Source organism: Cupressus sempervirens, chromosome 4, assembly GCF_028749045.1.
Source record: "Cupressus sempervirens isolate cs-2001-9-10 chromosome 4, ASM2874904v1, whole genome shotgun sequence".
In the NCBI taxonomy this organism is placed as follows: domain Eukaryota; kingdom Viridiplantae; phylum Streptophyta; class Pinopsida; order Cupressales; family Cupressaceae; genus Cupressus; species Cupressus sempervirens.
The window spans coordinates 200,449,233-200,464,956 of NC_143121.1; the positions used below are offsets into that span (position 1 = coordinate 200,449,233).

At 30.4% G+C, this 15,724-nt stretch overlaps 1 protein-coding gene across 1 annotated transcript in view; it reads right to left on the minus strand.

Annotated features, from left to right (window-relative positions):
- Positions 1 to 1,720: 1,720 nt before the first annotated feature.
- The window catches only part of LOC149560685 (putative UPF0481 protein At3g02645), a 169,622-nt gene continuing 155,618 nt past the window's right edge, over positions 1,721 to 15,724 (minus strand). Inside the window, exon 2 of the mRNA XM_089823645.1 lies at positions 1,721 to 1,907. Within this exon, the coding sequence (XP_089679771.1) occupies positions 1,888 to 1,907 (20 nt within the window). The 3' untranslated portion in view covers positions 1,721 to 1,887. The remainder of the gene's footprint in view (positions 1,908 to 15,724) is intronic.

Here is a 15,724-nt window from a genome sequence, read left to right on the forward strand (position 1 = left end):
TGTTGTGTAATTTTCTAAGTTACTGCTTTGAAGGGTTTGGGCTACATCAATTCCTCTTCTTAAAACATGCAAAAACATTTATCTGTACATGTTAGGACCTCCCCAATGGACAATTTTTTACTTAGGACTAGAGTAGGAAAAGTTCTCCTCCCCCAACAACTACAAATCAATTTCACAAATAGATCTACATGTTAAGATGCATAAATATCATTTTACAATCAATAACAACATCCTACACAATCCAATCAACTTCAACTAGAAACTGTTCCACATTACACATTACTAATTATTCTTGCATTAACTAAATAATCCTAAAATGTGTGAATACATGCACAAAATAGTCTTTGACCATCTTCTATGTGCACAAATATTAACTTTTGTCTCATCATCAAGTAATAACTAAAACACTACAATTGCATCTAGCACAATTTGTTTCTTGCTATGTGTAACTAGTTTTTATTAAATAAACTATAACATATTTAGAGAATTACATAAGATAATGTGACAATATACACAATGTCTATAATGATCCTATAAGATGGAATCATCCTTACATATTCAGGACTTCCAAAAATAAATGTTCTTGTTCTAATCAATACAACATGTCTAACATCTTAAAAACCTTAACAATCCCCATAAGTAGCAAAAATCTTCCCCATTTTGAATATTTTATGCCTTATTACATCAATTTAGTGTCATAATCTAATGAAAGATATCATGGTTATTAATTGAAGTGGTCAGGATAGTAAGTTTATTTAGGATGGAATGATTCTAAATGACTATTATATGGCATAATTCATAATATTATTCACATTTGTTAATTATATTTTTCTTTTTAAGTTAATTCCTATTCATTTAATTCAATAGGATAGATTAGAGGTTTTAGCTACTAGTACAACTATGATGAATTGAAAAAATGTGTGCTTCATGTATTTTTTGAAGTTGTATAATTATATGAATGTATGTTTGAATTAATTATCAATATTGGAAAAATATAATTAAAATAACATTCGAGGAAAAAAACTAGATAATTACAACACAAACTTATTGATTATCCAAAGATATATTTGAAAATTAAACTCTCTCTCTCTCTCTTTTTAACATAAAATTAGAAATTTTAAAAGTAGAATATCAAGATTTCACCTGAATTGGATATCCCATTATCAAACATCAATATACCATAAAGTAGAATACATCTTTTTCTAGAAACACAAAAAAGTTAGTATAACTAACATTGCAAATTGACATAGGTAAATAAATCATAACATAAAGAAACTTGTATTAATTCTTGAAATGAAAAAATAACATTATGCACATACAAAATTTTGCATCGGATAAAAAAAACATTATCTTATATATCATAAGTAGTTGGTACTACCTTCTCAAAAACTAGATAGTATAATGAGCACTAAACTTACGCTTACCTTATCATGCATCATACAAATACATTGAATATTAATTATACATTAAAATGATGATACTATTTTATGTATAAAAAGATTATATATTCGTGTTCATTAAAAATACAAATGTTTATTTTACTAGAGTACCTTGGGGTTGTTATGGTTTATGGCCAAAAATCCACATACAATTCAAGATATATTAGAAAATAGTCATCATCCCAAAACTAATTTTAACAAAGTATAATATAATAAATATATTAGTATTTAAAAAAACATATAAAAGTAGTAAGTAGAGTATTTAAAAAACAAAAACATATGTATCTTAAATATTTTAATTAATGGAAAAGATCTATTCATCAGAATATATTACTATTTATAGTTGTTAGTATAATAGAAAATGTATTTTAAAATAAAAACAAAATAGCATTGCAGCTACGTGTATTTTTTCCATCCCTTTTGAGAATCTATATTCTTGAGACATGTATCATTCCATCCGACCAATTCCTGTCATTTAGACCAAAAAAAAATAGTTAGCATTTCTATGAATAAATATATTATTATTCATCCTAATATTATTTACTCATTTTATATTGAGAAGAAAGATTCCTTTATTATATAAATATTAATAAATGAGATGCATGTAAATATTAATAATTGTTTTTAACTCAATGATATATGAGATTAATGTGTTTCTCTATAAAAAAGAAAAGAAAATAGTAGAACATAAAATATAGAATAAACACAAAAATAAAATTCAAGACATAAATAATTTAAATATGATCAATCAAGTAGATTTACCTAATAAATACTTAAGAAAACTAGCTTTGTTGCATCTATCCTTATTAGGGTATGACAGATGCAATAATAGAATTTTTCAATAAATAGAATGAAATAATAGAATTTCTCAATCAAAAGATGAGAGAGAAGTTCAAGAGAGCACGAAATGGGGAAAAACTAGTAAAACAAAATTTAAAAAGCTTTCAAAAGCTACAATGTACTCCCTAGATGAGAATATCAATTCATTTTAATTCTATTTTGAGAAAAAATAATTTGTTTTATTGACACAAGTTATCAATATAGAGATACAAAATGCATTCCACATAAAGACATGACTCTTACTATGTTCACAATTATAATCTACTTTTTCATGAAATAGTTTTCAATTCTATTATTTTATTTGAATAAAAAATTCAATTCACATTGACTCTTTGTAATCAAAATATATTATTATTTTCAATTAAATGTATGTTTCCTCAACTCAAAAATTATTAGAGAAATTCATAAGTCATTTACAAAATAGTCATTAATAACTCTACAAAATAATCTTCTCCCTACTAATTTTTTTTCCTCTCCATATTCTCCACCTCCTAACCTTGTTTCATCCTCCTTAAAACTCCCTACTTTCTTTCCTAGTTATAGGTGATACCAAATTTTCTAGTGTTAGTAACATTATCATTCTCTTGAGGTACTTCCACTCTCTTTGTAGATGGCCTTATATTTCATTCATAGCTTATTCCCATTAAGATTTTGTTAGGAATTTTTATACACTATAAGGCCACACTCTTTCTCCCCTCTTTACATGTACATTATTTAATATGTCTAACTAGGAGCTTTCCTCTATAGGTTCATCAATTTTGATTCCCAATATTAAAATAAGTTAAGTGTATTGACATAATTGATGCTCTAAAGATGACTAAATTTTGGTAGAAGCCTCTAATAATATTATCATTTATTATGTTTTCATTGATATTAAATTAATTATTTTCCTATTAACTATAATCTTGATATATCACTTGGTAGTATTTGATGTTGTAGTTTTTTTATAATTTGAACTTGTCTTTGGGGTTATATATTTTTGTACTAGGGTGTTTGAAGTGATGCTTTGTATGATTTTACACATTAATAAGATGGTTTAATTAACTTGTAATTTATTTAAGTACATTAAGATATGATAGCATCATAATGAAGAATGCATAGTGATAGTGAGTGAAAGATTTGATTGGGTGATCAAATCCTTACTAATATAAGTGATATTGTAACAAAATATTTGTATTGATATTATTTTGTATATTGTTCTATTATTTATTAATGAATTGGCTACCTTATTATGATTGTTTAGGTCACAAAAGATTCATGAATGAGAACAATAGCATTTTTAGAAAGTATGAACAAGTAATATAAAATAGATGGGATATTTTGTTTTGATTGGCTAAATTAGATGTTCATGTCAATCTCATGTCAAGATATATTGCCAATTAGTATCAAAATATTTAGCCATAAAGAAAGACAATATTAACCAAGTTATCAATCTGCAATGCTAACCGAGCTCTTAAAGGAACTAAGAAAATAGCATTAACCTTGCAAAAGTTGCAATGTCAACTGAGTTGTAGTGTCAACTAAGTTGAAAATTCCCACCGAGTTGTAGTGTCAACTGAGTTGACAATATCTAGAAAGCTCTAGTGAGAATAGAGTTGAGTAAAGTATTCTTGTTCCAGTATAATGATCAAGATGACAGGCCAATGTGAACTGACTTAGTAGTGTCTACCAAGTGACCAATGTGAATCAAGCATCCGATATCACACAAGTTGTAGAGTTAGCCAAGGTGATAGTGTTGCATGAGTATCTTTAGCATCACCCTAGTAAACCATTGGACCCAAGTTACAACACTGAGATGACTTGGTAATTTTTGAACTAGATTTGTTTATGTTGTAGCCAACCTATAAAGGATTTTTTTGGATGGAAATAAGTGTGAAGTATTTTGTATATCCAAATGATGTAACAAGTAATTTTAATTGAAGAACATTAGTGAACATGGAAGAGTGGATTGTTTAGAAGGCTACAAGAAATTCAAGGAAAGGAAGAGACTCATCTATCATAGTCAAGTGATCCGTTTACTTCAAAGGTTCTTCATCAGTAATCATAGTTTCACATCAAAGATCAATCCACTAATTCATCTAAACATGTCCATAAATTCTAAATTGTTTAACAGGGTGGACTTAATAGTCATTTCTAAAAACTCTTGACAAAGCACATACTTGATTGTATTGTATAAATCCTTTCATAATGTGGACCTAACATTCCTTATTACTCTTAACTGAGTAATATCACCAAAAGTGATCATTTGTAAGCCTTAACAAGCCAACTTTATTACTATGGTAGTGAAGCATTGTGGGCGTCATCCCCACCCCAGTTTTACCTTCTACTTGGAGGGTTTCTAGGTTACCAATTATTGTGTTATGGTGTTGTTAGTTTACTACTTTATGTTTCTTTCATGCAAGTATATTAGACAACTTAACAAAGTAGATTAAGTATAATAATTTTAAGTGGTTTCTAAATGAACCCCCACCTCCCCCCTCCCCTAACCACCCTCTCAATCACCTAGTTTGTATTACATTTTCAATAGTTCATTATTCAAACCATTTATCATGATAATTTGGGTGGATTTTTCTTATTGATTCTTGATTACTATAATGATAAAGGGGAATGGATGTTTTATGGTTCTTGGCACACATTAGATAAGTCAACAAATGACTAATTATTTATGTTTTTGTATCAATGCTTAATGGAATCTACCAGTGATTTATCTTTGAAGTTGGCTTTTCTATAATTATAATATATTTTAGGGTTTATTTATTAAGAAAAAAAAAATTTAAATCATGAGTTATCTTTGAAATTAGTTTTTCTATAATTATAATGCATTTTAGGGTTTATTGACTTAAAAATAATAATTTTAAATCATGAGTTAATGCAGTTGTGCCCTATTATATAATGAAGTGTATATAGTGATGTAGGGTAAGATTCTAAAGGTAAATAATTAGTGATAGAAGTATGAAAAATTGTAGTTGTAGAAGTGACTATGTAGTCATTGAATATTCATATAAATGGGATCTAAAGAATTATATGATTTTTTAAATTAATAAATTATTGTACTTTTTGATCACTAATAGTTTCTGAAAGATAATCTTAAAAACATTTCTTGATTCTCTAACAAGATTACTTAATAGCCTAGATCTAAATCCCTATATACATTTGATTCTAGCTTAAATCTTCTAATAAGGATGAGTTAAATCACTGATCTAGGTGGCTCTGAAAATGGGTTTTCTTCTTGATGTTACATTTTTGTGATTTCGCCAAATGGCCAAGCATTTGAAAGAGCACATTTTAAAGGACATCATATTCATGGGTAAAAACTCCCACCATGGTCTTTACCTTATTCCTTAGGTTTCGATGTAAAAAAAAATGGTAACTTATTTAATTCATTTATTATAATGATTGTTTAAGTTGGTTTCATGTTCATTATTTTATTCAAAAAAATTTGCTCATTGTGAATAATATTAGTTAAGTTATGATTTTATTTTTTCAATATATAGATCCAATAGAATATTGATGCCCTCTCCCACTTTCACTAATATTAATTTCATCAATACTAAAATTTAGTATCAAAGCATGGGCCCTTTTTGTGGCCAGCCTAATACCTAGAGGAATGAGGAGGAGAAAAGGTCTAAAATTCTCTAATGATAACTACATTATCTTTAGTGATTAGATGAGGATGTACATTAAAGATATCAGACCATAATACTCAATGCATATGCAAGATAAATACATAAAACCTAAAGGAAAACTTTGTGTGGATGTGGTTAAGGGATAAAAATAAATGGCATATACAATAACTGTAAGGCATTTTAAGTACTATCTCTAATTATAGGTATATTAATATTTTTGGCATTGACAATGTCTATAATGTTTTGGAAAAGTAAAAGGACATTTATATTAACAAGTATGTAGAAAAAGATAAGATTGATAGGTTGAAGGGAAAATATGATATATGAAGATGGTAGAAGGGGAGGATATTGCTCATTTTTTTAAAGGATAAAAGTATTTTTAAGTGACATAATGGGATTGGTGGTGAAATTATAGAAGATGATATAGTATGAAAATCTTGGGAAATTTAGAATCTATGTATGCCATTAGAGTCCCTCCTATTCAAGAGATAAGGAAACAAGATGATGTTGGTATTCCCATTGATTCTTGATTGGGTAACTTGCTAATTTTGAGATTATAATTTTTTTAATATTTTTCATATATATGTTGCACAATATTTATGTCACAAGCAATGTTGATTAGATGATGGATTGGATTCAACAACATTAATAATTCATTTATGCATTAACATGGGAAACTATAGCTTCATTATTTAAATAAGTTCACCATAATTGAGATCCCAAAGATAGACCGAGGGAATTTTGTTTGGTATTTGGCATAAGAATGTTGAAAATATTCTTAACAAGGCCAAGTTATCAAGAGGGAAGGGATGAATTAGTAACTTCTAAAACTTCTAAAATTTTAACTCCTAATCTAGTAGTCCAATTAGCATTTAATCCTTCACATATAATCTAATCTAATTGTATGCATAAGAAATTGAAAACATGAAAGCATTCATAACATTTTGACACAAAGATTTGGTGACTTAGAAACCTTGCAAATAGAAAGTAAAACTAGGGTGTGGATGATACCCACAAGCTTTAGTACTGTAGTATAAAGTTGGCCTATTAAGGCTTACATTGATCACTTTTGCTGATATGCCCTATTAGGAGGAATAAGGATTGCTAGGTCCACCTTGTGGAAGGATTTATCAACATACAATGAAGTATGCACTCAGTAAAGAGATTTACAAAAGATTGTTAGGTCTACCTTGTTAAAAGATTTGACCGATCCACCTGCCAAGATGAAACAATAGTTGATCTCTAATCTAGAACTTGGTTTACTGAATGAGATTCGTTTAAGTGTACAAATCACCTTGCTATGATAGATGAATCTTTGTTGCTCCTTATACTATTGTATCCTTTATAACTTAAAATTTCTACTCTTCTCTTAAGATTGCATATGCATCATTCTTCTCACATTGGATGTGATACAATACACTACATTTATATCAATCTAATTACATAATTACAATGTCAGCCACAATAAAAGTTTACACAAATATTACAAAGTCAGCTCGAATGAAGACACTTGGGTTCTGAAGACTGACTCAGTGAGGTTTTGATACTCGGCATCTGCTATCAATGCTCAACATTGTCATGCACTTAATAGACATAGAAGCTCGGTCCATACTAATCATTTCCAAGTAGTCTTGAACTTAGTCTACACTAGTGACTTGGTGAATACTATAAAACTCATCATATAAACTGAGTCTCTTGGTTTACATTATATGACTCAATAAACACTATCTCCTTGACCTTGGTATAAACTGAGTCACTTGGTTAACACTGAGTAACTTAGTTAACACTGGACTTGCATCACATAAATTATGAACTTGATAAGCACTAAACTGCTCAGTTTGCACTCATAAACTCGGCATGCATTGAGATGCATAGTTTACACTGCTAATCTTCATAGTGACTATAACTGCTTAGTAAACACTGGAATTTGTCCAAAGGACTCAACAACAATTGTAGAACTTGACAACAATTGAAATGCTTGGCAAACATTTTTGTCTATATAATAAGCTTGGTAGCTATTTACAATCTAAATAATGTATATCATTCAAAATAAATTTTACTAATATGTCAACAATCTCCCCCTTTGGCATTAGTGACAAAAATAATATCATTCAAAACAGAATTCAAAAACTTTCCTAAATACCATCACCTTATCATACTAGCTCCGTAGAGTATACTATTTTTGAGATTTTTCCAAATTGATTTTGCAAGATATATATATCTGTGCATGGTAAGGTTCTTTCATATAGTATATTATACATCTTCTTGTTGTCTACAACATACACTTACTATACATATCTTTCTCCCCCATTTTTTTTACAACTTATTACATTTTCTCCCCAATAACTTTTTACAACTTTGTCCATCTGTCTCGTCCTATAAATCTTTCTCATATCTTCTTATTCACACTATATACTCTCCCTATACATATATCTTTCCCCCCCTTTTTGAATTTAATCACAAAGATTTATTCTATATATTTACATGTAAATGCCAAAATGAGATAAAAATTCCAAATGTACCTTGAGTATGAATGCCAAGGTCATGTCCTAGTCCTCTTGCAAGACCTTACTTTTGTGAAGTGCAATTTTCACTTCTGTAGACAAATCTATCATATAGTCTGCTATGGAGAAGTTGTTGTCATGGATGAGAGTTTTAGAATATTCAATGTGTTTCTATAGCACATCCATGTTGGGAAGAATCATATTATGTATATCTACTAATGTAGATCTAATCCTTACTTCTTTAAGTAGTTCTACTTGCATATCTATCAAAAACTTGATCTTCTTGAAGTGTGCAAAACTTGAACTAAGGCCAAGCTACAACCATTGAGTACTTTCCTTAAGGTCTTCATCTATCTTCGACAATTTTCCCTTTATTTCCTTGGTAAAATTAGAAACATCACATATCTTACCAAAAAGTAATGATACATTTGTACAAGATGTTTCAAGAGAACCCAAAATTGTAGAAAGTTCTACTTGATAGATAGCTATTTGTTGAGCAATTTGCTCCAACATTTTATTTTCAAATTTCTTCTCTACCTTCTGTAATAACTTATCCTACCCATCAATATCTTCATTGAACTTTAGAACTACCTCTTCTAATTGATACAAAATTGGTTGTGAAGAATCAATGTCTACACCTATAGCATCTACCAAACTATTCTTTGCATCCTCGAGAATTTTAAATTCTTTATCCTTTTCTTCTCTTAATTTTTGTTGTTTGGCTTTCATCTAGAGGATTTCACCAAATGTCTACATTTGGTTTGGATTAAGCTTGGAGATTCCTCAATTAGGGATTACAATTTCCTCATCTAGGTCTATTCCTTTGTCAGTCTCTTTTTCTTTGCTCAAATTTTTTTTGTCACAATAGAAATAATTTTAGACATACTAGGATGAGCTAAAAAAACTAATACTATACTTATTGAATCAATACTAATAGAATTACCTAAAGAATCAAAATTTGATGTGGCAATCACAGATGTGTCCAAAACTATTGTCATAGGGAAGAGTCTACAGCTTGGTAGATGAGGTGGTGGTCACTTTAGTCAATGATGTGTTGAGTTTAATTAGAGCAATGAGTGATTCGATTTTTGTATTCACACTAGTAGTCACAATCAATCCTATTGAGGCTATCTCCACACTTGATTTTGTCAATAACTTTCTTGGAGAGTGAGGAAGTGAGGCAATAACTACTATAGCAATCTTGACTAGATTAGTTTTCTCATCTTATTGAGTTTCTTCCTCAATAGCCTCTTGGTCTTTACACTATTTATAATCAACAGTAATAAAATGTGTTGACTCTTCACCATCCCCTTCTTCATCCTTATCTCCATCATCATTGTCATCGTGATCATCTTTTACATCAACAAGAAAATTATTTGATTTGTGTAAAAGATAGACATTTTTCCATGTGTTTGTGGCATTTCTTACAACATGCTCAATGTCTTTCATGAGAACAAAGAAGTGCTGAATTTGAGAGTTAATTTTTCATCATTTTTCTTTAGAGATTCCACAATCTCTATTTGTTAAGCTCAGTAAAAGTTGCCTTAGGGTATTCCCATAGAATTTTTTTATATTTTTCAAGGAAAATTCCCAGCTTGGCTTGATCTTGTCCAAAAAAATGTTAGGGAGCTAAGAAGTAAGATTTTTTGATGAGTATTTCCACTTACCCATTTTTTCCATCACTAGGTCTTCAATCTGCTTCTTTTCTTCATCAATTCTAATGTCATATTTTAATGTTTTAAATTTTTTTATACCTACTCCTGCTTCTAGTTCTTTCAACATGTCTTGGAAGGTGGGTGGAGGTCTACTAAATATAATGTCTCATCCTTCGTTGTCATCTTTCTTCCTTAATCTCCTAGAAAACATAGTAGTGGATAGCTTGACTGACTTAATAATAATTAACTTGCCCTTTTTCTTTAATGGTTCCTCTTCCTCTAATTCTTTATCCTATGCCTCTTCATCCTCACCTTTTCCCTCATTCAATAAGAGAGTAGAACTTGTTTTCAATTTAGCAAATCTTTTCTTTCCTTTGTTAATTGCCTAAGGGAGCTTGATCTCCAGTTATATCCTAGCTTTAGCTTCATCATAGGTGTCAAAATATGTAGCCTTAGGATCAGCTAGTTCATTAACAATTACCTCAATTATGTCCTTGGTTTCATCAATATTTACCTCATATCCAAGAGGTTTCACCCATGCTATTCTAGGCCTGGCTGCCTGAATGTATACTCTATCACTATCTACCATGAAACACACAACATCCTTATAATCTTCAACAAGTTTCTTGGGGATTCGACATCTATTATTTATTCTCTCCTTGAAAGCATCAAAATAGTTATCCATAATAATATTATAGTTTTCACCCATCTCAGCAATAAACTCATTGATCTAATATAGCACTGGCACATCTTTTCTTTACACAATAGAGCCTTTTGAAGGGAAAAATTTTTGAACATAAAAGAATGAACATGTTAGCAAGGAGCCAAATTTAGATGGGTTTTTCTTTGATGTCCTAATGCTTTCCATGTTCTTGTTGAACTATTTCAACAGTAGCCCAATAAGGTCAAAAGATAGATTGTTCTTCACTACCTTGTATGTAAGGTCAACTACTTTACATGACATGTTGTTTAACATGCTCGATCTGTCAATCTTGTGTACAATAATATGGATGCCGAACTTCAATTCTACATTAGTGACACTACTTATTTTCATGCCTCTACCATCCCATTCTGCTATGGTTTTCTTCTCAAGTTTAGCTCGACCTAGGGTTTTGGTCATCTTAGCTTTGACCAACATTGGGAGACTAGTAATTTGATGAATCATCTTCCTTGTGATCAATATTGGTTGTTCCAACCATAACTACCCATTATGCACTCGACTAAGAATAAACCTAATCCATTTTACTTGAGATTCATTGGGGATGTGAGGTATGTGAGTTAACCCTTTAGTTTCTAGGTGTTGTTGCTTATGTTTCAAAACTCCATTTACACATAGTTTTTCTAGGGCATCATCCATTTCTAAAGTGCCAATCTCTTGAATAACACATTTAAAGTGATTTTAGATATCATTGATCAATAGTATCTTTGGAGTGATTTTTGATTGCATTCCACTTAGATATAGGTTTCTCACAATTATAGGGGTAAGCTTAAAGTCTGGTGCTTTGCATTCACCATGAACTAGCATGTGTGAACCTTTCTTTTCCTTGCTACTATTAGACACCATCTTCACTTGGTAGGGTTTGAGAGAATTTGGAAAATTTTGGTGACAATTTTCTCAAATTCCTTGGATGCTCTAAGGATCGCACTTCTCAATAGCTCTTGAAGGTTTCACAATAAAAATGACTTTGATTCCATTCCTTTTATCAAATTTTTCCATAAATGCTCAGTATGAAAGGTAGATTGATTGACATCATGTTGACAGACTATCATCCACTTTTCTTGCATTGATCACTTGGTAGAGTCTTCCATTACTTGGTAACCATATAAGATTTAGTTACTCCTAAACTCACTCGATAGAGTTTGTGACCTAACCCCACTCAGTAAGGAAAGTAACTTAGTAGAAGTTTGTACCCCTTTTTACTTGGTGATCACTTTGTATCTTGAATACAGATATGAATCTTTTGAATTTTCAACTACAACTAATTTGGATGTATTCATTGATAACCTAGTTCTAGTTCTCCCTTGAGAACTTAAGTAGAAATGGTAGAGTCCCCCAATTCTTAAGTAACTTGATCACCATTGCTTCGACTTGTATTCTCAGTAGACTTTGGAACCAATTGTTTTCTCATCTATTTTTAGATGTTATCAACCTTTCCCTTCTTTTCATCTTCTATTCTACCAGTATTCATATAGTTTTTGGTAAGATTACCAAGTTTTGTACAAGTGAAACATCTTATAGTGGCATCTCTTTTCCTCATATGATGTTTTACACAATTTAATCCAATGTGTCAAAATTCTCCATACTAATGACATCTACACCAGGTGTTGTAGTCCAAACCAAATATTACTTTCACAATTTTCTATGTTGGATTCAATATCATACTTCGACATTCTAATGACTTGTATCCATGTTGCTTACATTTGTGACATTTGAATTCAAATATTGGTTTATCTTTGCACTCATTAACCTTATGACCATGCTAATTGCAATTGTAGCATTTTCCATTGCTCCAACATTTGTTTGATGTATCACCTATCTTACCATAGTATTTGCAAGTAGGTCTTTGATTCTTTTAAGCTCCTTACTTGGATGATTCTCCTTCTTTTGTATGTCCAATCCCTAATTTTCCCTTTTGATTTCATTATTTTTCATTGATTTTCCTTTTAGAGTTTAGACCATTTTGCAATCATTTCATTTTTATATCTTAGGCTCATGATTTCTTTGTTTGCATTAGAGAGTTGATCAATAAGGTTTTCTTGTTGAAGGGATTGGTGTTGGATTTCATTGTTCTTTCCTTCTATCTCTTCTTTTTATCTTGTTCTTCTACTCTATGATGTCACATAGCCTTACTGATTGAATTTCTTGTTCTCTTCTTAGTTCTCTTACTTCTTCTTGTAGGGAACCATTCTTTTCTAGGAGTTCTTTGATTTCTTCATTGGCTTCATCTTGATTACTTGAATGAACATAGTCAACATTTTCTTCAATGTAGAGATGATCATTCATTTGAATTGCAAGTTCTTTTCTTATTTTCAAGGATTAAGAGAGTTGCTCCTTTGCTTTCTTGAGTTGGTTCCAAATCTAGCTTTTCATTGTTAGTAGTTTTGACAAGTCTAGATATCTCCATGGCTTTGAACTTTGCTCATGTTGTTAAACTTTCTTTTGAGAACCACAATGCTCTGATGCCAATTGTTGGAAATATTCTTAACAAGAAAAAGTTACTAAGAGGGGAGGGGTGAATCAGTAACTTTTAAAACTTCTAAATTTAAACTCTTAATCCAACAGTCCAATTAGTATTTAATCCCTCACATATAATCTAATCTAATTATATGCATAAGAAATTGAAAACATGAAAGAATTCATAAAATTTTGACACAAAGATTTGGTGACCCAAAAACATTCCAAATAGAAAGTAAAACTAGGGTGGGAAGGATGCCTACAAGCTTTATTACTGTAGTATAATGTTGGTCTGTTAAGGCTTACATTGATTACTTCTGATGATCTTCCCTATTAAGAGAAATAAGGACTAGTAGGTCTACCTTGTGAAAGGATTTATAGACATACAATGAAGTATACACTTAGCAAAGAGATTTACAAAAGATTGTTAGGTCTACTTTGTTAAAGGATTTGACTGATCTACCTATTAGGATGAAATAGTAATTGATCTCTTATCTACAACTTGGTTTTCTAAATGAGATTTGTTGAAGTGTACAAACCACCTTGTCATGATAGATGAATCTTTGTTACTCCTTATATTGTTGTAGCCTTTGTAATTCACACTTTCTTCTCTTCTCTTAAGATTACATATGCATCATTCTTCTGACATTGGATGTGATACAATACACTACATATATATCAATCCAATCACATAATTACAAAGTTGGCCAAAATACAAGTTTACACAAATATTACAAAGTTGACCCAAATGAAGCCACTCAGGTTCTAAAGACTGACTTTTTGAGGTTCTCATATTCAACATCCATTTTCAATGCTTGTCTTCATCATGCACTTGGTAGACGTAGAAGCTCAGTCCATATTGATCATTTCTAAGTAGTCTTGAACACAGTCTACACTAGTAACTCGGTGAATACTATGAAACTCCTCATATAAAATGAGTCTCTTGGTTTACATTGTATGACTCAGTAAATGCTATCTCCTCAAGCTCAGTATAAATTGAGTCACTTGGTTAACACTGAGTATCTCGGTTAACACTAAACTTGAATCACATAAATTGTGAACTCGATAACTATTGCATAGCTCAATTTACACTAGCAAACTCGACATACACTAAGATGCACGAGTTACACTGTTGATCTTCAAAGTAACTATAACTACTTGGTAAACATTGGAATTTTTCCAAAGGAATTGGTAGCAATTGTAGAACTTGGAAACAATTGAAATGCTTAGCAAAAACTGTTATCTATACAATAAGCTTAGTAGCTATTTACAATCTAAATTAGTGTATGTCACTAATAACAAATTAGACTGATATGTCAACAAAGGGATAAGTGTGTACACTTCAATATATTATTAACTAAATTGATTTTTTTTTTTTAGCTCTCTCTCTCTCTCTCTCTCTCTCTCTCTCTCTCTCTCTCTCTCTCTCTCTCTCTCTCATACATATGTACACACACACACACACACGCACACATGTATATGCATATGTATATGTATATGTAGATGTAAGTATGTATGTATATGTATATATGTGTGTGTGTGTGTGTGTGTGTGTGTGTGTGTGTGTGTGTAAGTATGTATATATATGTATGTGTTTGTGTCTATATATATAGATGTGGATTAAACTCATGGATGAAGAAATTGATTAGATTGAGAAGAAAAAAACTTGGACACTAGTACCAAGACTAGAGAAAAAAAATATTATTGGAATAAAGTGGGTATACAAAAACAAGCTAGATGAGAATTTGAAGTAACAAGGAATAAGGAAAGATTAATCTAGAAAGGTTATGCACAAGAATAGGGAATTGATTATGGAGAGACATTTTCCCCATTTACAAGATTGGAAGGAGTAAGAACTATACTTTCTTATTCTTTTTATAAAGGATTAAAAGTTTATCAAATGGATGTAAAGTTAGCATTTCTAAATGGTATACTAGAAGATGAGGTCTATATTGAAAAACCTAAAGGATTTGTTGATCCAAATAATAGAAACATTGTGTGTAGAATGCACAAATTTGTATATGGTTTAATTAAGCTCCTAGAGCATGGTATAAATGACTGTACAATTATCTTGTGAAGATTGGTTTTGACAAGACTGATGATAAAAACAATCTATACTAGAAGACAAAAGAATGTAAAGGAATTTTACTAGCTGAAATATTTTTTGATGATATCATATTTGGAGGAAAAAATGCATTATGTAAGACATTTTCAAAGGAAATGATGAAAGAATTTGAGATTTCTATGTTTAGAGAAATAAAGTTCTTTGTTGGACTACAAGTATATCAGATGAAATATAGTATTTACATTACTTAGTCCATGTAGGTAAAGGAAATCTTGAAGACTCTTGGTATGGAACATTCAAGAGAAATTATTACTTCCATGGTGAAAGGACACAAACTATCCAAAAAAGATGATTCTACTGAGGTAAATCGAATATCATAGAGGTTTATGATTGGAAAACTATAATATGTAGTTCATTGAA